At 44.9% G+C, this 20,809-nt stretch overlaps 4 protein-coding genes across 5 annotated transcripts; 1 reads left to right on the top strand and 3 right to left on the bottom strand.

Annotated features, from left to right (window-relative positions):
* The first annotated feature begins 123 nt into the window (after positions 1-123).
* Positions 124-1,367, top strand: LOC108152077 (thioredoxin, mitochondrial). Its single transcript, XM_017281110.2, has 2 exons — positions 124-532; positions 878-1,367. Exons 1-2 carry the CDS (start codon positions 344-346, stop codon positions 1,172-1,174), a joined length of 486 nt encoding a protein of 161 aa, XP_017136599.1. The 5' UTR covers positions 124-343; the 3' UTR covers positions 1,175-1,367.
* Positions 1,368-1,433: 66 nt separating this feature from the next.
* Positions 1,434-4,170, bottom strand: LOC108152076 (5'-AMP-activated protein kinase catalytic subunit alpha-2). Its single transcript, XM_017281109.2, has 2 exons — positions 3,518-4,170; positions 1,434-3,448 (listed from the first exon to the last, which is right to left on the bottom strand). Exons 1-2 carry the CDS (start codon positions 3,794-3,796, stop codon positions 1,964-1,966), a joined length of 1,764 nt encoding a protein of 587 aa, XP_017136598.1. The 5' UTR covers positions 3,797-4,170; the 3' UTR covers positions 1,434-1,963.
* A 2,292-nt stretch (positions 4,171-6,462) lies between these two features.
* LOC108152356 (RNA-binding protein FUS-like) lies at positions 6,463-15,213 on the bottom strand. Its single transcript, XM_017281628.2, has 2 exons — positions 15,171-15,213; positions 6,463-7,792 (listed from the first exon to the last, which is right to left on the bottom strand). Exon 2 carries the CDS (start codon positions 7,651-7,653, stop codon positions 6,715-6,717), a length of 939 nt encoding a protein of 312 aa, XP_017137117.1. The 5' UTR covers positions 7,654-7,792; positions 15,171-15,213; the 3' UTR covers positions 6,463-6,714.
* Positions 14,794-19,214, bottom strand: LOC108152355 (sex-lethal homolog). Of its 2 annotated transcripts, XM_017281627.2 has the most exons (7): positions 19,096-19,213; positions 18,230-18,446; positions 17,758-18,147; positions 17,436-17,543; positions 17,171-17,352; positions 15,344-15,975; positions 14,794-15,237 (listed from the first exon to the last, which is right to left on the bottom strand). In XM_017281627.2, exons 2-7 carry the CDS (start codon positions 18,305-18,307, stop codon positions 15,221-15,223), a joined length of 1,407 nt encoding a protein of 468 aa, XP_017137116.1. In that variant the 5' UTR covers positions 18,308-18,446; positions 19,096-19,213; the 3' UTR covers positions 14,794-15,220. The 2 variants fall into 2 exon arrangements, with proteins under 2 accessions (XP_017137116.1, XP_017137115.1); XM_017281626.2 differs by having other exon boundaries at positions 14,794-15,975; positions 19,096-19,214.
* Between the last annotated feature and the right edge of the window lie 1,595 nt (positions 19,215-20,809).

Raw genomic sequence — 20,809 nt, forward strand, 5'->3', positions numbered from 1 at the left:
TGACAATTGCGCAAATCTGGCAGCACAGTCACACGCACCCAAGTGTTGAATAATATGCCAAATTGACCAATGTTGCCACTCTGTTTGGCGATAGCTCGATAGTCCACTCGATAGGCCGTGCTGTTTATAAACAAACAATTAATACCAATACCAAGACGCGCTGAGTGAAGACAGAGAAAATCTATTTGAACAACATCATTATAATCTAATCGCCTGGGCCACTCCGAAAACGCTCAGAATCCCAGCCCCGGAGAACATTGTAATCGAAATCGGTATCGCAGCCTACCCCCACAAATCGCGCGCACACACTCCTGTTCCCTGCAAAAACTCCACTGGCAAAAAAATGCTTAAGATTGCTGCCGAGGGAATCGCGCCACGTCTGGCCGCCTGCTGCCTCATCAGCGCCAGCGCCCAGAGCAGTTGCCACCGAGTGGCCCCACAGTCTGCAAGGGCCACACAGAAGTACCTATCCCAGTCGCAGCACCTGCACAAGAAGCTGGTCATCAAGGATCACTACGAGTTCGATCAGAAGGTGAGGGAGAGAGAGAGAGAGAGAGTGCGAGCGAGTAAGCAAGTGCGCGCCTCAGGCACAATTATGCAATGATTCTGGCATGCGGCACCTGCAATACTATCTGGTGTACGTGAGCGGTTCCGGCCGTAAACAGCGAGCCAACTAGCCACCCCATGACGCATTTGGCTATGCGACTGTCTATCTGTGTGTGTGTGTGTTGTGAATAGCTCGTGTATGCAAATGAGCCCAAAACGGTGGGCTGTTACCGGTTTGAGCCCGTTTTTTATTTTGTTTCGAAATGTCCAAAGATCTAGTATTTGTCCCGAACTAATATCTTCTCCTCTCTGGGTCTGGGTTTGTGTCCAGGTCATCAACAGCGACAATCCGGTAATTGTGAATTTCCATGCCGAGTGGTGCGACCCCTGCAAAATACTCACACCCAAGATGCTGGAGCTGCTGGAGAACTCCGATGAGATAGATGTGGCCATCATTGATGTGGAGACGAACCTGGATCTCGTCGAGACGTTCGAGGTGAAGGCCGTGCCCGCCGTCCTTGCCTTCCGCAACGGCGTTGTGGTGGATAAATTCATTGGCCTGGTGGATGCCAACAGCATCGAGACGTTGATCGACAAGCTGAAGCGGAAGCAACAGCAGAAGCAATAGAGGAGGATTACCAGGATTAAGGATGGGTGCCTCGGATACAATAGTATAGCTTTGCCGCAAATCGAGATTTTATATAAAAAACGAACCAGAGTACACTGTAACCGCAGTAGACAGATAGCCTAACCCTTATGCAACAGCAGGAATACTTTTAATATGCAATAAAAATCTAATATATAATCATAGTAACATTAAACCTGGTTTATATTTCGACTTGTTGCTGCATACTGATTTCGTTCCTGGTTAGATAGAGATAGCAATAGAATGGTTTATTTGGTTGCTTTATTAAGGCTTTTGTTTATACGAATACATAGTTTATGGAACTGAACTGGCCTGCCCCAAAACACATTAAACCGCCTCCTCCGGAGTAGTGGACTACAAACTAATAACTGACATCTGGCGCACTCCCGTGCTATGCGACGCGGATTCGTTTGGGGATAAATACGAAGACGAAGTACGAGTATACGGAAACATACGATACGATACAATATACAATTAGGGGTGTAAAATAATAACTCAACGTGTATAAAATAGAAACAGAACAGATCTATAAACTAGGGTCGATTCGGTTAAAGCAAAGCGGTCAAGCGGATACGCGGCTAACGGTAGCGGGTAGCGGATTGTCGGATGACCTGAATGGCATCATCCAATTACGAAACATTCTTCTGTTCTTTTAGTTTAAATCTTAGTTATGGTCATGCCACCGGGAGGGGAGAGCCCTCCCCCGCGGCGGAGATGCCATTTACTGTTGTCATTTGGGGGTAGACTGTGGACCGATGTGGATCCGGGGGCTCAGCGCGCCAGCTGTATAATAAGCGCCGCGCACATCTCGAAGAATTCCATGGTATGGTGGCCGGTCGGCTGGAGCGGCATCAACCCGGTCACGCTAAGCGGTGGCGGTGTGAGGCTCTCCATGATGACGTCGTCCCCTTGCTCCACCTCTTCATTGGTGAGGGACTTGAAGTCGAGCAGATAGCTCTTGGCGTCCACTTGGTACAGCTGCAGCGACATCTTCGAGAACTTGCCCGTCTTCACGTTCTGCCGCCTCACACGGACATGATACGGATTGATGATCTTCCACTCGTAGTTGAGCGCCTTCATGGCCCGGTACACCTCCAGCATTATGTCGTTGGGCTTGCTCTGCGATCGTATGCCCAAATGCCACTTGGCCCGCTTGATGGGTGTACCGCCGCGCGCCGTCTTCTCGGGGAAGGCAGCGCCGCCCGAGTTCTGCACGGACATTGCCAGCTGGCGGTCGCGCATCGGTGCGATCCTCTCCGGATGCGGTCGTATGGCGGCCAGAACGCTGCTGCTCGGCGGCGCCACTCCGGGTGGCACAGGCGTGGCGCTGCCCGAACTGGCGGCCGTTCCGCCGCCCACAGTTACCGTGGCCAGAGGCGTCTGGCCGGAGGCATGTCCTGGGGTCTCGTGCGATGCATGGGTGGCGATTGGCGGCGGCGGCGGGGACCCGGCCACAAAGAAGTTATTGATCTCGTTGATCTGGTTGGCGGCGTCGTCAGCGAAGCGCTTGTTGTCGATGATCAGGTGGTACGCGATGGCCAGCTGGTCGTGTGGATCGCCGCTGAGCAGCGAGTTGTGCACCTCGAGCTCCTTGACCCCGAACTTGGTGCAGACCTCGGCCACGGCATAGGTGTCAATGACATTCGAGTCTTGCTCAATCGACGAGGGGAAGAGGTAGGCGGGCAGCTCCTTCTGGAACCACTCGTGCTTCTTGATCTCCTCGATGTTGGCCCGCTTGAGGGGATCCACCTGCAGCATCTGGCACACCAGATTGACCACCTGCTTGTTGAGGTACTCCGGTATGGGGAAGATGCCCGATTTGATCTTTCGGAAGAGCGTCGGCACGTGCTCATCGTCGAAGGGCAGCGTGCCGCAGAGCAGGGCGTACAGAATGACGCCGCACGACCAGATGTCCACCTCGGGACCGGCATACAACTTGCCCGAGATCACCTCGGGCGCCGCATAGTTGGGAGAGCCGCACGAGGTGCGCAGGAACTCTCCGTCCAGCATCATGTTCGATAGCCCAAAGTCAGCGATCTTCACGTGCATGTTGTGGTCGAGCAGGAGGTTCTCCGGCTTCAGGTCGCGGTGCACAATCATGTGCCGGTGACAGTAATCCACGCCCGAGATGATCTGCTGGAAGAAGCGACGCGCCTGATGCTCCTGCAGCTTGCCGTGTTTCACGATGTAGTCGAACAGTTCGCCGCCGCTCACGTACTCCATGATCATGAAGATGTCCGATGGGGTGGAGATCACCTAAGGGAAAAGGGCAAGGGGGAACTTATCACACAGGACTTCGGGACACAGGAATTCAAGACTCCTTACCTGATAAAGCTTAATGATGTGCGGATGCCGGAAGAGCTTCAGATTCTGGATCTCTCGCCGAATCTTACCTACCACATCTAGGCTCTTGATCTTCTGCCTGTTAAGAATCTTGACAGCAACCTTGACGCGCGTAATCTGATGCTCACCGATCTTTACCTTACCAAAGGTGCCCGTACCGAGCGTGGCGCCCAACAGATAATGGCCGATTTTCACTAGCGGCTGGCCATTGACGGTGCCCGCCGCCGCTGCCTCAGCGGCCGCAGCCCTCGTCTGGGGCATTTCGCTGTCGCGTCACTGCGGCGGCCACTCGAATTGAGTTACCAAGCCACTAGACGGAGACGCACTATGCTGTCGCTGCAGTAGCAGCAAGTGGCAAGCACTGCCCGAGGGAGGGTAGAACGTGAGCAGGAAGAGGGGAGCGACGAGCGGGGGAAGGTCGTTATCTCGTTTATTGCGTAGTCCGCTATCCCCTCTGTGGCTGTCGCTGGTCACTGTCTTTCTGATAACTCTCAGTTTCCAATCCACTTGGGTGAAATTGGATGCCGTGGGGCAGCTTCGTAGTCGCCAATTGTGTATTGTAGCGACAGTTTAACTATTGCTTAAAGTTTTTTGTGGGGCTTTTCCTCTCGTTTAATTGACATTGGAATACACGGTGTGTTTTCCAACACAGTGGTGCTGTTCCAGCAGCTGTTTTCGAATCGCTCCTTCTCGCTCTTGCCTGGAAGGCGGAAACGAGAGGTCGATAAGTCATTTGGTGAACTGTAATCGATAGCTATCGCCCCCAACAGTCAACATATTGAGCGCGTTCATTTTGAACAGGTTAACAACTTGGTTAAAGCGCGGAAAATAATACTGTTTGTAAATTCTTCTTGTAGCTCCATCGTATCCTTCCTCTTTACTTACAAAAAGAAACCACGAGATCTTTCACCTCAAGTGCACTAAAAATCTTCAAGTTTCATAATATTTGTGTGTATTTAGAAAGCCACTGTTTACATCTTCGTTCGTCCGGTTGTAGGCGCTCGCTCACTAAAGGAGGAACAGAATTAAGAAAACACATCAGTTTTGTCAAAAACTCTGTATATTTGGCAAAGTCCGAAACGGTTTTATAGTGACAGGTAATTTTATCTTAACTAATACATTAATTTTGAAATTTGAAATTTGCACGGGTTTGCCAAAAAAAGCTTTGGTTCTAGCACTCTTCTCTTTTTTCCCTTCTCAAGAGGACTCACCGTTGAATTGGCAGGACCTCTGCTCACAGAGACGCACTTTGGCACCAGGACACTTTGATACTCGTTGGCACGACTCCGTTTCATGACTTTCACAGCTACTGGCTGTGGCTTGTACTTTTGTATTTGGCTTATGTTGTTTGTATGGAATCCGTGATCATATACTCCACTGGTCTCTGGGGTATTGCTGTCCATGTCCTAGAATGACAAAAAAAAAACCAGTCTCGTTGCCTATTCCCTATCATCCAACTCCCTCAAGCCTATCCTTCGTATATTACAACCTCCCTTTAGATTTCCTTTGCCTAATTTTCTGGTTCTGTGCACTTTTAAGATACTAATTCATTCGATTTGTTCAGTTACATTGCATATAGTATGTCATATATTAAATTCTGTTACACTTATAAAAAGGTTCTCTTACAAATAAATCTCTCATTTGGTTTTCTGTGCTCTTGGGATAAATCGTTGTCATTAATCTAAACGTAAAGGGCTTTTTTTTCTTCTTATACGACGGCACTGAGCTACTCCGTCCCTCGGTTGCTTACGAACTACATTAAATGTGTATATTTAATACAAATTTAACTATTCGACAAGAGCAGCCTTCTTCACACGCTGACAATGCTGCTATGTTATTATCTTAACACTTGTTCATGCTACAATAGTTGTTTTGTTTTGATAGTTTTATCTTACAAAATAAGCTCGTCTCGTTGATTTGTGGTAGGTCCCGGTCGGGTCTGATCCCCAGGTGGCGACTGTACCCTCGACTTGTTGCCGTTGTCGTCTCTCTCTTTCTGTATCACGCTAGGGTGCCATATTGCTTTGCACTATGCTCGCTCCTGCTCTCGCTAACATGCTGCGCGTCTCATCTCATCTTATCGTCACCTCTCGCTCTTTTTCAGAGCTAACAATTAAGTCTGTGTGTCTGACTTGATGTTTATAACGTATAACGGTTAATATATATGTAATGGTATCTTTTTATTTTATATTTAACGTTAATTACATGTATTTTTCGGCTTGTTTCTTTCAGTTTTTTCTTCTTTTTTTAAATTTAGTCTGAAAAAAAAACACGTACCTTATCTATGATAATTCTACAAGACTAGGGTTTTATTTTTATAGGTTTATATTTAGTCAAAAAAAATTTTTTTAAGAGTTATAATATTGATATTTCTACTCTATCAAAGGCGTTTTTCCAGCAGCACGCGCGCGGAGTTTCTGATTTGACAAAATGGCAAATGAATGTTGAATTTCAGATTACAGAATCGGGTGTTTTATACATATATCCATTGTATATTCAACATATATATATATTCATATATATATATATGAATATGAATATTTATATATATGTATATATTTATTATATAATTTGTGAGTGTTTGTGTCTTTACAAAAAATTTGTTGAGGTTCCTGGATCCTCTTATAATTTTACAATTGAATCAAACATTCTGTATGTATGGTATACATATATGTATGTATGTATATGATATTGAGTGTCGTCTGGAAGTGCGTATGTTTTGTATGCTTCTGATACAAAAATTAAATGGAATTTGAATTGGATATCGATCGTTTCAAACGTAAAACGTGAATAGTTTGTGAAATTCTAAAAAGAGAACTCTCCTGCCTCTTGCCTCGTGTGTGTGTGTGTGTGTGTGTATCTGCGTAGCTTGGAATCGTTATGTTTATCTCTGTTTTTGTTTTCTTTGTGTATGTGTTTTGTTTTTGTTTTTGTCTGCATCCCTTTTGTTTTTGCTGCCAATGCCTTTTTGCGCCGCTCTCTTCCTTCGTTCGCCCTCCGATCTTCAACCGATCAATCAGTGTGTGTGGATATATACATTTGTGTGTTTCTGTGTGTCTGTCTGTACGAACACATACATACATCTAGGTAGAGAGAGACGCACAGAGTCAAAGAGAGAGAGAGATAGAGGAGTATTGAGGGGGCTATTTCCGGGGTATTACGAGGGGGATGATTTAGATTCAGTTTCGGTTTCGATTTCGGTTGTAGTGGTTAAAGCTGCCACCGACTGCGTGCCTGCTGCCTCCTCCGGCTGCTCCACCACTGCCTCTGCCTCCGCTAGTGCCGCGCAGCATCCCATCATCATCAGCAGCATCCTGGTTGTTGCTGCCACGTCCGCCACCACCACCAGTTGTTCCCGGCCCCCAACTCGCCTCCATTCTATCCTGTTGTGCTTGAGCTGTTCTTGGAGCTGGTGCTCCGTCTGTTCGATCTCGGTCTCCCCTGTATGTCACATATACAAGACCCATGGCTTGCAATCTCCCAGTTTGAGGATCTAAGTAGTTGAGGGTATTGACATGGTTCGAATCGGAACACTGGTAATATACATATGCGGTATCTGCTCCGGCTCCTTCTGGTGTGGTTGTTCCCGCTCCTTCTCTTCCTGCAGATGCTGCTCCTCCTGCTGATCCTTCTGCTGATGATGTTGTATAAGTATACGTTGTCGATGTGGCTGATGGTACGGGCACTGTTTGCGTTGATCCAGATCCCTCATCGACCTGATGATAATAATAATATGTTGTGCCACCCGATTCTCTCGATGTCGCGGTATATGTTGGAGTTCGTCTTGCTTGTGTTGGTGGTGCTCCAGGAGCTGTTCCTGTAGCCAAATATGTGGTGGCGGCAGGTGCAGAAGTAACCACATAGCCAACTGTATTTGGATATACAGCTGCTGCTGCTGCTCCTGCTTCTGCCGGTGTGGCTGCTCCTGATCCTGCTGCTGTCTGATAGGTAGGAACAAAGTAAGCAGGCGCATAGTAGGCCGACTGGCTGGGTATCTGAATGTTGGTCTGTTGCTGCTGAGACTGCTGCTGGCTGTAACTATTCATATTGTTGCTGGTGATCGCGCGAGACTGCTGCGGCTGGTTGGGGGGTTGCTGACTGGCGGAGATGGTGGACATGTGTGTTGTTGTTGTTGTTGGCAGCAGATGTTGTTGTTGTGGCTGGTATGATGGCTGGTGAGACTGTGGTGGCTGTGGATGTGGACGCGACTGCGGTTGCGGTTGAGGATTCGGATGCGGAATTTGCTGCTGCCATTGCCTGGAAGGCGGAAACGAGAGGTCGATAAGTCATTTGGTGAACTGTAATCGATAGCTATCGCCCCCAACAGTCAACATATTGAGCGCGTTCATTTTGAACAGGTTAACAACTTGGTTGAAGCGCGGAAAATAATACTGTTTGTAAATTCTTCTTGTAGCTCCATCGTATCCTTCCTCTTTACTTACAAAAAGAAACCACGAGATCTTTCACCTCAAGTGCACTAAAAATCTTCAAGTTTCATAATATTTGTGTGTATTTAGAAAGCCACTGTTTACATCTTCGTTCGTCCGGTTGTAGGCAATGGAACATACACGGCTACAAAAACAACTACATTGAATTACAAAGTCTCATGAAATCATATAACCCCCTAATCGTTGCCCTACAAGAAACCCACATATCCAACCCCAACTATCTCCCTATCCCAACCAACTATTCAATATACTGCAGCTATAACCAGCTTAATGCTTTTGGAGGCACAGCCATCCTCATACACAACTCCATACCCCACACCCAAATCCCTCTCAACTCCGACTTTGACGCAGTAGGTGTCAACATCAAATCCAAATCCAAAGTCAACATCATATCCTCATACATCTCCCCAAACAAACCCTTCAACGCCCGCAATCTACATAACGTCCTGACCCTAACCACAAACGACCCCACCCTAGTCCTAGGAGACTTTAACAGCTGGCACCCCTACTGGGGCTCACCTAAGGCCAACCCAAGAGGGAAAACTTTAGCCTCCTTCCTAGACCATTCCAACTACATCCTCCTAAACGACAAATCCCCCACCCACTTCTCAACACACAAGACATTCACCCACATTGACCTCTCCCTAGCATCAGCAACTATTGCTCCAGAACTCCTCTGGGAAGTAATAGACGACCTCCACGGTAGCGACCACTTCCCCATACTAATCTCTCTCTTCAACAACCCATCCCTCCCAAACTTTACCTCTAAACCGTCCTTCAAACTGAAAAGAGCCGACTGGGACCTATACCAAAAACACATCCATAAACTCAACTCCACTACCCAAACAAGCGACAACGTCAACAGGGAAAACGCTCTAATTAAAAAAATAATAATCCATAGCGCCCACCTTTCCATCCCCCAAAACACCACTTTCTCCCTCCCCCGTACCGTTCCCTGGTGGAACAAAGAACTAGCAATCCTTAAAAGTTTAAAAATCACTAAATGGAAAAAGCTCAAACGAGACATAAACAACACCACCTACATAGAATATAAAAAAGCAAATGCCAAATTCAAAAGAGCAATCAGGGAAGCTAAACAGAAATCGATTCTTGATTTCACAGCCCAAATACACCCTACCTCTGACACATCCTCAACATGGTCTAACATCAGACGACTATGCGGACTTTACCCTGTCAAAAACATTCACAATATTTTTAACCCCCACACCCAAACAGACACAACCAACCAAACCGAAATAGCCAACTCCTTCGCCCACACGTGGTCAGAAGAAGCTCATGATCGTAATTTCTCCCCAACATTCCGTTCGAACAAATCCCAAACAGACTCTCTTATTAACTATACCCCAACTCCATCAGCATTTGAAATCGAAAAGGACATTACATTCATAGAATTCTCATCATCTCTGTACTCCCTGAAAGGCCACACCCCCTGCCTTGACCGAATCTCATACTCCATGATAAAAAACGCACCCCCCACCCTCAAAATCAGAATAATAAACCACTTTAACAAAATACTTGACTCATACATCCCTCAATCGCTCAAACTCAGCCTAGTCCTCCCGATCCTAAAACAACAAAAACCACTAACAGACATAAAATCCTACAGACCCATATCACTTAATTCATGCCTAGCCAAAACGCTCGATAAGATAGTGGCAAAAAGGTTGTGGTGGTTTGTTTTAAACAACAAATTAATTCACAACAGCCAACTAGGTTTTAAAAGAGGAAAATCGGTAATAGATAGTCTACTCTACGTAGACCACCTAGCTACCAGAGCCATCGCCCTAAAAAAACATCTCACCTTAATATCCCTTGACTTCACCAAAGCTTTCGACAAAATAGGAATCCACTCCATCATCCAACAACTAAAAAAATGGAAAGTAGGTCCACGAATATTACAATTCGTCATAAACTTCATGTCAAAGAGGAAAATCCTGGTGAAAAGTGGCTCGAACCTCTCGAACACCGTCCCTCTCCCCAACGGCATACCCCAAGGCTCCCCCATCTCAGTTATCCTTTTTCTTATAGCGTACAACCCCCTCTCCGAAATCTTATCCTCTCACAAGCAGATCAAATTCAGTGCATACGCCGACGACTTCCTCCTTATCATCCAACACAGCAAAAGGAAAAGCCCCACAACCGACATCCAAACAATCCTCAACCAAATAAGCAGCTGGTGCACTCAGTCAGGTGCAGACCTATCCAAAGATAAAAGCCAACTTCTACACATATGTCGCAAACATAACTGCAAACCTAAATTCATTACTGGCAACACATCCATCAACCAAAACAACTCACTCAGACTACTAGGCCTCACACTTAACTCTAGATACAACTGGAACTCACATATCAATAAACTCAAAATAGACCTTTCCAAGCCACTGGGCATTATCAAACACCTCTCGTCCTTAAAATACAACTGCCACACCTCATCACTTGTACAAATTATCAAATCTCTAATCATATCCAAAGTCGACTTCTGCCTCCCCATATACGGTTACGCACCAAAAAGCCAGCTTAACCGCCTGAAATCTACGATTAACGCAGCAACAAGAGCCGCCCTGGGTGCATTCCGCACCACACCCACTAACAACCTTCTATCCGAAGCCAACCTTCACACCTTGGAAAACAAGCGAGATTTTCTAACTGGCAAAATATTTAAAAACCTCATCCACGCTAAAGACACCCCCCTAAACTCACTTCCAAAAAACAAAAAAAAAAAAAAACACAGACTGCTTAGCACGATTGACAGAGCCAAACAAATATCCCAGAATAACCTCATACCGTTCTCCCCGATTAAAACCTCCAACACCAATAAATTCAACATGACAACCATCCTTAAAGCAACCAACATCACCCTATCCAAACACGATAAAAACACCACCCCCCAATAGTCTTCCACCAACTCTTCCACTCCATCAAATCCAACCTCCACCAACACACCTTCCTATACACAGACGGGTCCAAAGCAGCAGGCATTACCAGCTATAGCATCTGCAATGAGACATCAACCATAAAATCCGGACTACTTCCACAGTACTCCTCAGTCCTTTCCAGCGAAATCATAGCTATCCACGAAGCCATCCTACTAAGCCGCAACAAACGCGGAAGATACGCTATCTGCACTGATTCACTCTCCTCTATATCCGCAATTACCAATCCCAACAATTCCTCGTACTACCCCACCACAATCCGTAACCTCGTCACCAAACTTTTCCCAAAAATAACAATTATATGGATACCTAGCCACATTGGCATAAAAGGGAACGAAATTGCTGACACCGCAGCCAAAACTACCTCCAAACTACCCCTCATATATACCCCCAATCATAATTCTAACGACATCTCACTATACCTTAAGAAAATCCTCATAACTAAACAAACAGACCTCCTCACTAAGACTTCCCCCTGGTACCAACAAGTTATCAACCTATCTTCCACTCATCCTCCCCCCAAAAACCTAAACAACCTTAACAGAAGACACCAAGTCATCCTAAATAGACTGAGACTAGGGCACACAAGATTCACCAATGCCCACTACATGGATAAAACATCCTCCAACGCATGCCCACTGTGCCACAACCCAACCATAGACATAAGACACATACTATACACATGCCCCGCCCTCTCTCTTCAAAGATCCTCAATATTCCATAACACCGACCCCATGCAATACATCTCCAACCCTAACACCAAAAACGCAAAAATAATCCTCAACTATCTAGACCAATCTAAAATCATTCACTACATATAACCTCATAAACAATCATCCCTGTACATATACATATACACAATTAGTATTTTAGATAATAATTCCCCCACAACATATAATAACGTATAGAACCAACCCTGTACATATGTATATAAGTACATACATCCTCAAACGTATAATAATACTATAGTGAGCTTAAGGCCTCAGCAGCTATAGCCCCATACCCTGTAAATACCTAGTTTTAACTATTTATTAGCTTTATATAATAATAATAATAATCTTAACTAATACATTAATTTTGAAATTTGAAATTTGCTCGGGTTTGCCAAAAAAAGCTTTGGTTCTACAATCTTCTCTTTTTTCCCTTCTCAAGAGGACTCACCGTTGAATTGGCAGGACCTCTGCTCACAGAGACGCACTTTGGCACCAGGACACTTTGATACTCGTTGGCACGACTCCGTTTCATGACTTTCACAGCTACTGGCTGTGGCTTGTACTTTTGTATTTGGCTTATGTTGTTTGTATGGAATCCGTGATCATATACTCCACTGGTCTCTGGGGTATTGCTGTCCATGTCCTAGAATGACAAAAAAAAAACCAGTCTCGTTGCCTATTCCCTATCATCCAACTCCCTCAAGCCTATCCTTCGTATATTACAACCTCCCTTTAGATTTCCTTTGCCTAATTTTCTGGTTCTGTGCACTTTTAAGATACTAATTCATTCGATTTGTTCAGTTACATTGCATATAGTATATCATATATTAAATTCTGTTACACTTATAAAAAGGTTCTCTTACAAATAAATCTCTCATTTGGTTTTCTGTGCTCTTGGGATAAATCGTTGTCATTAATCTAAACGTAAAGGGCTTTTTTTTCTTCTTATACGACGGCACTGAGCTACTCCGTCCCTCGGTTGCTTACGAACTACATTAAATGTGTATATTTAATACAAATTTAACTATTCGACAAGAGCAGCCTTCTTCACACGCTGACAATGCTGCTATGTTATTATCTTAACACTTGTTCATGCTACAATAGTTGTTTTGTTTTGATAGTTTTATCTTACAAAATAAGCTCGTCTCGTTGATTTGTGGTAGGTCCCGGTCGGGTCTGATCCCCAGGTGGCGACTGTACCCTCGACTTGTTGCCGTTGTCGTCTCTCTCTTTCTGTATCACGCTAGGGTGCCATATTGCTTTGCACTATGCTCGCTCCTGCTCTCGCTAACATGCTGCGCGTCTCATCTCATCTTATCGTCACCTCTCGCTCTTTTTCAGAGCTAACAATTAAGTCTGTGTGTCTGACTTGATGTTTATAACGTATAACGGTTAATATATATGTAATGGTATCTTTTTATTTTATATTTAACGTTAATTACATGTATTTTTCGGCTTGTTTCTTTCAGTTTTTTCTTCTTTTTTTAAATTTAGTCTGAAAAAAAAACACGTACCTTATCTATGATAATTCTACAAGACTAGGGTTTTATTTTTATAGGTTTATATTTAGTCAAAAAAAATTTTTTTAAGAGTTATAATATTGATATTTCTACTCTATCAAAGGCGTTTTTCCAGCAGCACGCGCGCGGAGTTTCTGATTTGACAAAATGGCAAATGAATGTTGAATTTCAGATTACAGAATCGGGTGTTTTATACATATATCCATTGTATATTCAACATATATATATATATATATATATATTCATATATATATATATGAATATGAATATTTATATATATGTATATATTTATTATATAATTTGAGAGTGTTTGTGTCTTTACAAAAAATTTGTTGAGGTTCCTGGATCCTCTTATAATTTTACAATTGAATCAAACATTCTGTATGTATGGTATACATATATGTATGTATGTATATGATATTGAGTGTCGTCTGGAAGTGCGTATGTTTTGTATGCTTCTGATACAAAAATTAAATGGAATTTGAATTGGATATCGATCGTTTCAAACGTAAAACGTGAATAGTTTGTGAAATTCTAAAAAGAGAACTCTCCTGCCTCTTGCCTCTTGCCTCGTGTGTGTGTGTGTGTGTGTGTGTGTATCTGCGTAGCTTGGAATCGTTATGTTTATCTCTGTTTTTGTTTTCTTTGTGTATGTGTTTTGTTTTTGTTTTTGTCTGCATCCCTTTTGTTTTTGCTGCCAATGCCTTTTTGCGCCGCTCTCTTCCTTCGTTCGCCCTCCGATCTTCAACCGATCAATCAGTGTGTGTGGATATATACATTTGTGTGTTTCTGTGTGTCTGTCTGTACGAACACATACATACATCTAGGTAGAGAGAGACGCACAGAGTCAAAGAGAGAGAGAGATAGAGGAGTATTGAGGGGGCTATTTCCGGGGTATTACGAGGGGGATGATTTAGATTCAGTTTCGGTTTCGATTTCGGTTGTAGTGGTTAAAGCTGCCACCGACTGCGTGCCTGCTGCCTCCTCCGGCTGCTCCACCACTGCCTCTGCCTCCGCTAGTGCCGCGCAGCATCCCATCATCATCAGCAGCATCCTGGTTGTTGCTGCCACGTCCGCCACCACCACCAGTTGTTCCCGGCCCCCAACTCGCCTCCATTCTATCCTGTTGTGCTTGAGCTGTTCTTGGAGCTGGTGCTCCGTCTGTTCGATCTCGGTCTCCCCTGTATGTCACATATACAAGACCCATGGCTTGCAATCTCCCAGTTTGAGGATCTAAGTAGTTGAGGGTATTGACATGGTTCGAATCGGAACACTGGTAATATACATATGCGGTATCTGCTCCGGCTCCTTCTGGTGTGGTTGTTCCCGCTCCTTCTCTTCCTGCAGATGCTGCTCCTCCTGCTGATCCTTCTGCTGATGATGTTGCATACGTATACGTTGTGGATGTGGCTGATGGTACGGGCACTGTTTGCGTTGATCCAGATCCCTCATCGACCTGATGATAATAATAATATGTTGTGCCACCCGATTCTCTCGATGTCGCGGTATATGTTGGAGTTCGTCTTGCTTGTGTTGGTGGTGCTCCAGGAGCTGTTCCTGTAGCCAAATATGTGGTGGCGGCAGGTGCAGAAGTAACCACATAGCCAACTGTATTTGGATATACAGCTGCTGCTGCTGCTCCTGCTTCTGCCGGTGTGGCTGCTCCTGATCCTGCTGCTGTCTGATAGGTAGGAACAAAGTAAGCAGGCGCATAGTAGGCCGACTGGCTGGGTATCTGAATGTTGGTCTGTTGCTGCTGTGACTGCTGCTGGCTGTAACTATTCATATTGTTGCTGGTGATCGCGCGAGACTGCTGCGGCTGGTTGGGGGGTTGCTGACTGGCGGAGATGGTGGACATGTGTGTTGTTGTTGTTGTTGTTGGTAGCAGATGTTGTTGTTGTGGCTGGTATGATGGCTGGTGAGACTGTGGTGGCTGTGGATGTGGACGCGACTGCGGTTGCGGTTGAGGATTCGGATGCGGAATTTGCTGCTGCCATTGCACGGCTGCCTGCTGGAGTGGCTGCAATGTGGCAATGGCAGCATGACCACTTCACCTGTGAGATGCAGCTAATATTGGTGTAAAGAAATTAATTTTTTTGTGTGTTTTAAATAAATTTCTGTGCATGATTGTTATATGGATGCAGTTTTTGAGATCGTGTTCTATTTGATCTACCTCTATGCGCCATATGCTGGTAGCCGCCACCGCCACCGACACCCGCTCCTCCACCGCCCCCACCTCCACCATGCATATGCACACCCACTCCCATTCCTACGCCCACGCCCATGCCCCCCATCCCCATGCTGATTCCGTGGACTCCTCCGTGCAGCTGCATATGGTGCACCGCCGGATGGTGGGCCATATTATGGTGGTTGTGGTGACTGTGGCTGTGGTTGTGGTTATGCGGCTGGTGGGGATGGTGTTGTTGCTGATGGTGCTGGTGGTGATGCGGTGGATGATGGTGTTGCTGGAGCTGTTGCTGGTGCGGCTGTTGCATGTGTGGATGATGCTGGTTGTTGTTGTGGTGCTGGTTGTTGTTGTGGTGCTGGTTGTTGTTGTGGTGCTGGTTGTTGTTGTTTTGGTGGTGATGGTGGTGCGGCTGATGTCCAATATGCAGTGGGCCAGCCATTCCCCCACCGCCACCTACACCACCACCAATCGGCCCGCCAATCTGCGACATGAACTGTGCAGCCTTTGCCTTGCCATGTTCCTCGGCCAGACGCACCCAAATCGGCTGTGTGCAACCCAGTGGCACCGTATTGTTCAGCGTGTTCAGTGCATCCTGTGCCTCTTCGCGCTTACTGAAGCTGTAGCGGAGAATGGAAAGAGAGAGAGAGAGATAGACAGTTAGAGAAAGGCAAAAGGAGTAGACCCCATGGCTGTAGGATATATGGAAATCTTCTATTATACGGGGGTGCCACAGACCGAATTCCAACCTTCGCACCCCGGATAGCGTTTGGGTAGAAATCACAGATTGACATTCAAAATCAGTTGGAATTCGGCCTGTGGCATCCACGATTATACTAGGTATTGATATGTGAGTCCTTTCTCTACTCTGCGAGTTAAGGCATCCTTTTCCACTTAAATGCCCTGGCCCTTGGAGCTCTCTAGATATCTCTGGACCTACTGTGAATTGTGAATGTCTCTTGCATCCTTTTATACATATCGTTTGAATCTTGAACGTGTAAATCTTACAAGTACTCATACATCAGTTTCTGAGCACAGATTCATCCGATCATTCAAAAGAAAGCATAACAAAAGAGTTGGCTGCACTGAAGCGTTCTAACGATTTGGAAACCATTCAGTTGGGCAAAGTTTAATGCTGATGTTCTGATAGATCATTGATTGAACGGTCCATGTTTTTCCGAACTTATGATTCACATCATTCCATTCAATTATCACATTTTACAGTCTTAATAAACGTCGTGTCAGATCTGGGCTTGTAGCTAGAAAGCTTGCAGATAAGTTATGCCTAAATCTACACTGCGGCAACGACACACCACAGATGAACACCCCGGACAAAGTTACATATAGCGTATATGATTCGTTTGTTTAAGAACACAATTCATCTTACAATATGTGCTGTATATGCTTTCCTTTGAGAGCCTAACAGCTCCTAGACAAGCACCTAAGCCTGGGCCACAATTACGACCATGAATGACAATCTCAAATGAACATTCACTCTGGACATTTCTGTATCTTTTGTAAATTTTTCAAAATAACAAAAATATGGGGGTAAACTTTTTCAATTCCTGATCTCCTAGTGCTCCAAGATCTCTAATTACAAATATCCTATTAAGGAAGGAATCTATACATAATATCAAAAGGGCATTCAAACATCTCTATATTTAAGGGCCAAATCTGAATAAATCTTGATTTTGGAAGGTGACTCTAGATCAGGGGTCGGCAGGCCCTGTGCATTATGTGCATAGGAAAGTGCGCTGCTGCTGGCTTATGGGAGCTATTTTACTTCTGGGGGCAACAGAATAACGATGGACTTACCGTACAAAGGCAACGCCGCGCGGACGTCCGGTGAGTTTGTCCCGCAAGATGTTTCGTTGGACAATTTGGCCAAACGGCGAGAAGGTTCTGGTGAGCATATCATCGTCGATATTGCGTGGTAGATTGATGACATACAGGTTGGTGTCCTTGATGGACTGGCCGCCGGGGCGAGCATACGAGACCTAAGAGACGAGAGAGCGTCCCGAGAGACAGGAATGAGTATGCGCAAGCGGTAGGTGGTTCGGGGACAGGGTGGTACACTCACCTTCAATCGCTTGTTGCGCACATATAGTCCGTTCAGCTTATCGATAGCTTCTTCGGTGTCCGCCTCTGTTCTGTAGTCGACGAAGCCGTAGCCGAAGCTATATCCAGTCTGAGCGTCGGGCGCGTTGCCAAAGAGGGTGGGGGATGAAATAAACCAGAGAGAAAGGATGCACAGGTTAGAGTTGCAGTTTGTGTATGTATTGCACGGTGCGACAAGGACAACAAGAGCAAGAGCAGGAGGCCTTTCTTGACAACAACGACCTGTGACGTGCATCCTGCGTGGCCTCTTACCCTACTTCCCCGGCTGGCTGGCTTTGGCTTACCTTGAAGTCGCGCATGATTTTGCAGGTGTTGATGCCACCGAAGTTGGCAAAGAGCTCGTACAGCTCTCGGTCCGTCATATCCTGTGGTAAGTAGTTGACTATTAGATTGGTCGAGCTCACGCGCTCCTCCTGCTCTTGCGGCGGTGCGGCGGCGTTGTTATTGCCACCCTGTTGCTGCTGCTGTTGTTGGTCTGCAGGGCCTGCTGCCTCCTCGCTGCCATGGTTGTTCTGCTCGTCCCCGGACGATTCCTGGGGCTGCTGCTGCTCCTGCTCTTGCTGCTGGTCCCCGCCCTGCTGGAGCTCATTGCCATTGCCATTGCTGTCATCATTGAAGTTTTCATCCTGGCTGCTCTCCTGCTGGCCCTCACGCTCCACAGCATCGGCTGGCTCCTGGAAAATGGGAGGAATAAAGCGTATTCAGCATTAGATTTCGAGTGGAAAAACGGGAGAGGATTTTAAGGCTCGGACTTACCTCCATGTCCGAAGACAACTCCTCGTTCTCATTCTCATACTGAGGGTTCTGATCCTGCATCTTGTCCGACTGCGACATGGCTGTCCTGATCCTGTTCTATACGCAGCCCAAAAAAAAAAAACGTCGCTTTCGTGTGCTTTCGCTTTTCGCGTCTCCGTAGACTGGTCAAAGTGCCACAAAGAATGTGTTGTATCTACGTCGCAGTGCGCGCCAGAAGCTGCAAATGGAAAAGAAGCACAAGAAAAATATATGTGTATTCGGTTTTCTGCAGCCTAATTCAATTAAGAGATGATGTGTGATGTCGTTGCACGCGTCCGCGTCCACTTCTGTCTCCGGTAAGGATTCAATTTCAATTGCAGTGACCTGGCCCTCCGAATTGCAGCTCGTTCGTGTTGCCCCCAAAATGTGTGTGTACATGGTGGAGGCTTCGGCTTCGGCTTCAGCTGCGGCTGCCGCCGAATGTCGCTCGGATGTCCGGATAGTGTCAGGTTTGAGCCTGACGAAGCGCATCCAGGGACATGGCCAATTGCAGCCGAATTCACGTCGGCAAGCTGCCGTGTTGTCGGTGTTCAGTAAGAGCCCGCCTCCCAGGGAGGCGCTGCTGCTGCTACACTCGGCCTGGGCTGGAACCCGACGCGGCCAGAACACAGCAAAGTAGCTAGAGAAAAATCTACCCCCACCCCTAAAAAAAAAACACCATTCCATGCACACTCATGCACACACATACACGAACACAAACACGGGGCAGCAACAAGAAAAGAGCGAAGAAAAAACTAATGTACGGAGAAGTCGGGAGTACAGAAGAAACCCATCGCGGGGCGTGGGATAATCGCGAAAATACAATTCGAAAATAATTCGCAACTCACTTTCTTTTCACCAATTGCTGACACACGACGCTACACTAGAAAACAGCTAATTTTTATACTTTTTTTTCTCGGAAACGCTTTAGCGGCGCCCTCTTCGCCTGTGTGACCGCGGATTTATCGTTAAAATATACCTTCTGACCCTCAGATATAAAACAAAATATACCGTCTCATTTTAAAAATATACCGTAAATATACTGACGAATTCAATTTATATTTTACATATTCCTCGATTTTGATATTCCGTCGAATATTACTAGCCATTTAGATCTCTCAGCTTTGTCCACATAATTGTATCCTATTGATGAATAAATTTCCTACTCGCATGTATTGTATTTTGACTAAAACACGGTTTACAAATTAGTGTTGCCCGCAACATTGTGCATGGAGTGACACTAAGAATGGCCAATGAAAATCGTCAAAAAGGCAATGCAAAACTTGTTGCTTTAGCAACATTTCTTTTGACCAATGAAAATCGTAAAAAATGCATTGAAAAGCTAGTTGCTGCAGCATTATGTTTTGAAGAACATTTTTGCGTTGTTCCCGTTTGAACCGGTTCGTAATGTGGCGGTATATTTACACCCATCACATGAAAAACTATGTATATATGGATATACATATATGATAAGTTGTGTATATCAAATACATATTAAAACTGACTTTTCAATAATAATTTTGACACTAGTCCCTGGGCTCCGTTAAAATTACCAACATGGCAAGTACCCTGCTAAATAGCATGATGCATGATGGTGTTAATATTCCCCAACTATTGCGGCATATTCATCCTTAGCGACTGTCCGAATGTTTCCAGGTTTCGGCTATTAAAGTTATCTACCGGCTAAAATAGGTCCTTACCCGATTCAAAATGAATACGAGTTAGAAATTGTTTGAAAGTGAATGAGCTAAAAGGATTTAAATGCAATCTATTGGAATAAATGATACACGTAAGAACGATTTGTGAGCGAAAATTCAAAAAACCTGCGTATGAAAGTTTCTATACCCTTTCTTCTTAAATATACCTTTGAAAATTAGATTTTTATAGATTGATCAAATAGATAAATGAATCAAATACCGTCGGCTTAATTTTACTGTTAAAAAATACCGAAAAGTATTAAAAATACCATAAACGATCACCCTGCTCTTCGCCGTAGGTGATAAGAATTAATATCGAAAGTTTCCAACGAGAACTACAACGAGAGAGAAAGCGATCATCACTACGTAGAGAGCGAAACCGATCTATCGAAAAAATATATTCCCGTATGACTCTCAGAAACATACCATAATATACCCTTTAATATTAAAAATATACCAAAAAGTATTACCATACTAAAGGTAAACCCAGCGACAAAAAAAAAGCCGCACTCTGATATTTTATGGATTTTTTACTTCTCCAGCGTGGGGTTTCCTTGAATGTTATCCGATTCGTCAAATTTTTTTGTTTGTGTCGATAAATCGATTCCTAACAAAAATAAATACTAAATTGTTTGTTTTCGAATTCATATAATTAAAAACAAATATTTTTCCAAATAACACTTTTTTCAACGGTCATTTAGTAATTTGATCAAACGAAGGAAACAAATTCAGTAAAATTATAAAGACGATTTCTTCAAAAAAAACTACAATTGTATAAAACCTTCAAATTTGCATCCGTTATATCCTCAAACCAAACTTCTTATATAAATTCCACTAACTCAACCATAGTTTTTGGTGTTGGATG

The sequence above is a fragment of the Drosophila miranda genome, chromosome XR (genome assembly GCF_003369915.1).
Source record: "Drosophila miranda strain MSH22 chromosome XR, D.miranda_PacBio2.1, whole genome shotgun sequence".
In the NCBI taxonomy this organism is placed as follows: Eukaryota; Metazoa; Arthropoda; class Insecta; order Diptera; family Drosophilidae; genus Drosophila; species Drosophila miranda.

What these genes read in the sequence shown, in the direction of transcription:
- LOC108152356 (XM_017281628.2), bottom strand. Translation starts at nt 7,653, where the DNA reads ATGTCCACCATCTCCGCCAGTCAGCAACCCCCCAACCAGCCGCAGCAG.
- LOC108152077 (XM_017281110.2), top strand. Translation starts at nt 344, where the DNA reads ATGCTTAAGATTGCTGCCGAGGGAATCGCGCCACGTCTGGCCGCCTGC. An exon ending in ACTACGAGTTCGATCAGAAG is followed by an intron (nt 533 to 877) that starts GTGAGGGAGAGA and finishes GTTTGTGTCCAG; the next exon opens with GTCATCAACAGCGACAATCC.
- LOC108152076 (XM_017281109.2), bottom strand. Translation starts at nt 3,796, where the DNA reads ATGCCCCAGACGAGGGCTGCGGCCGCTGAGGCAGCGGCGGCGGGCACC. An exon ending in ACATCATTAAGCTTTATCAG is followed by an intron (nt 3,449 to 3,517) that starts GTAAGGAGTCTT and finishes CTTTTCCCTTAG; the next exon opens with GTGATCTCCACCCCATCGGA.
- LOC108152355 (XM_017281626.2), bottom strand. Translation starts at nt 18,307, where the DNA reads ATGTCGCAGTCGGACAAGATGCAGGATCAGAACCCTCAGTATGAGAAT. An exon ending in TGCGCAACAAGCGATTGAAG is followed by an intron (nt 17,353 to 17,435) that starts GTGAGTGTACCA and finishes CTCGTCTCTTAG; the next exon opens with GTCTCGTATGCTCGCCCCGG. An exon ending in CGCGGCGTTGCCTTTGTACG is followed by an intron (nt 15,976 to 17,170) that starts GTAAGTCCATCG and finishes TCTCCGCTACAG; the next exon opens with CTTCAGTAAGCGCGAAGAGG.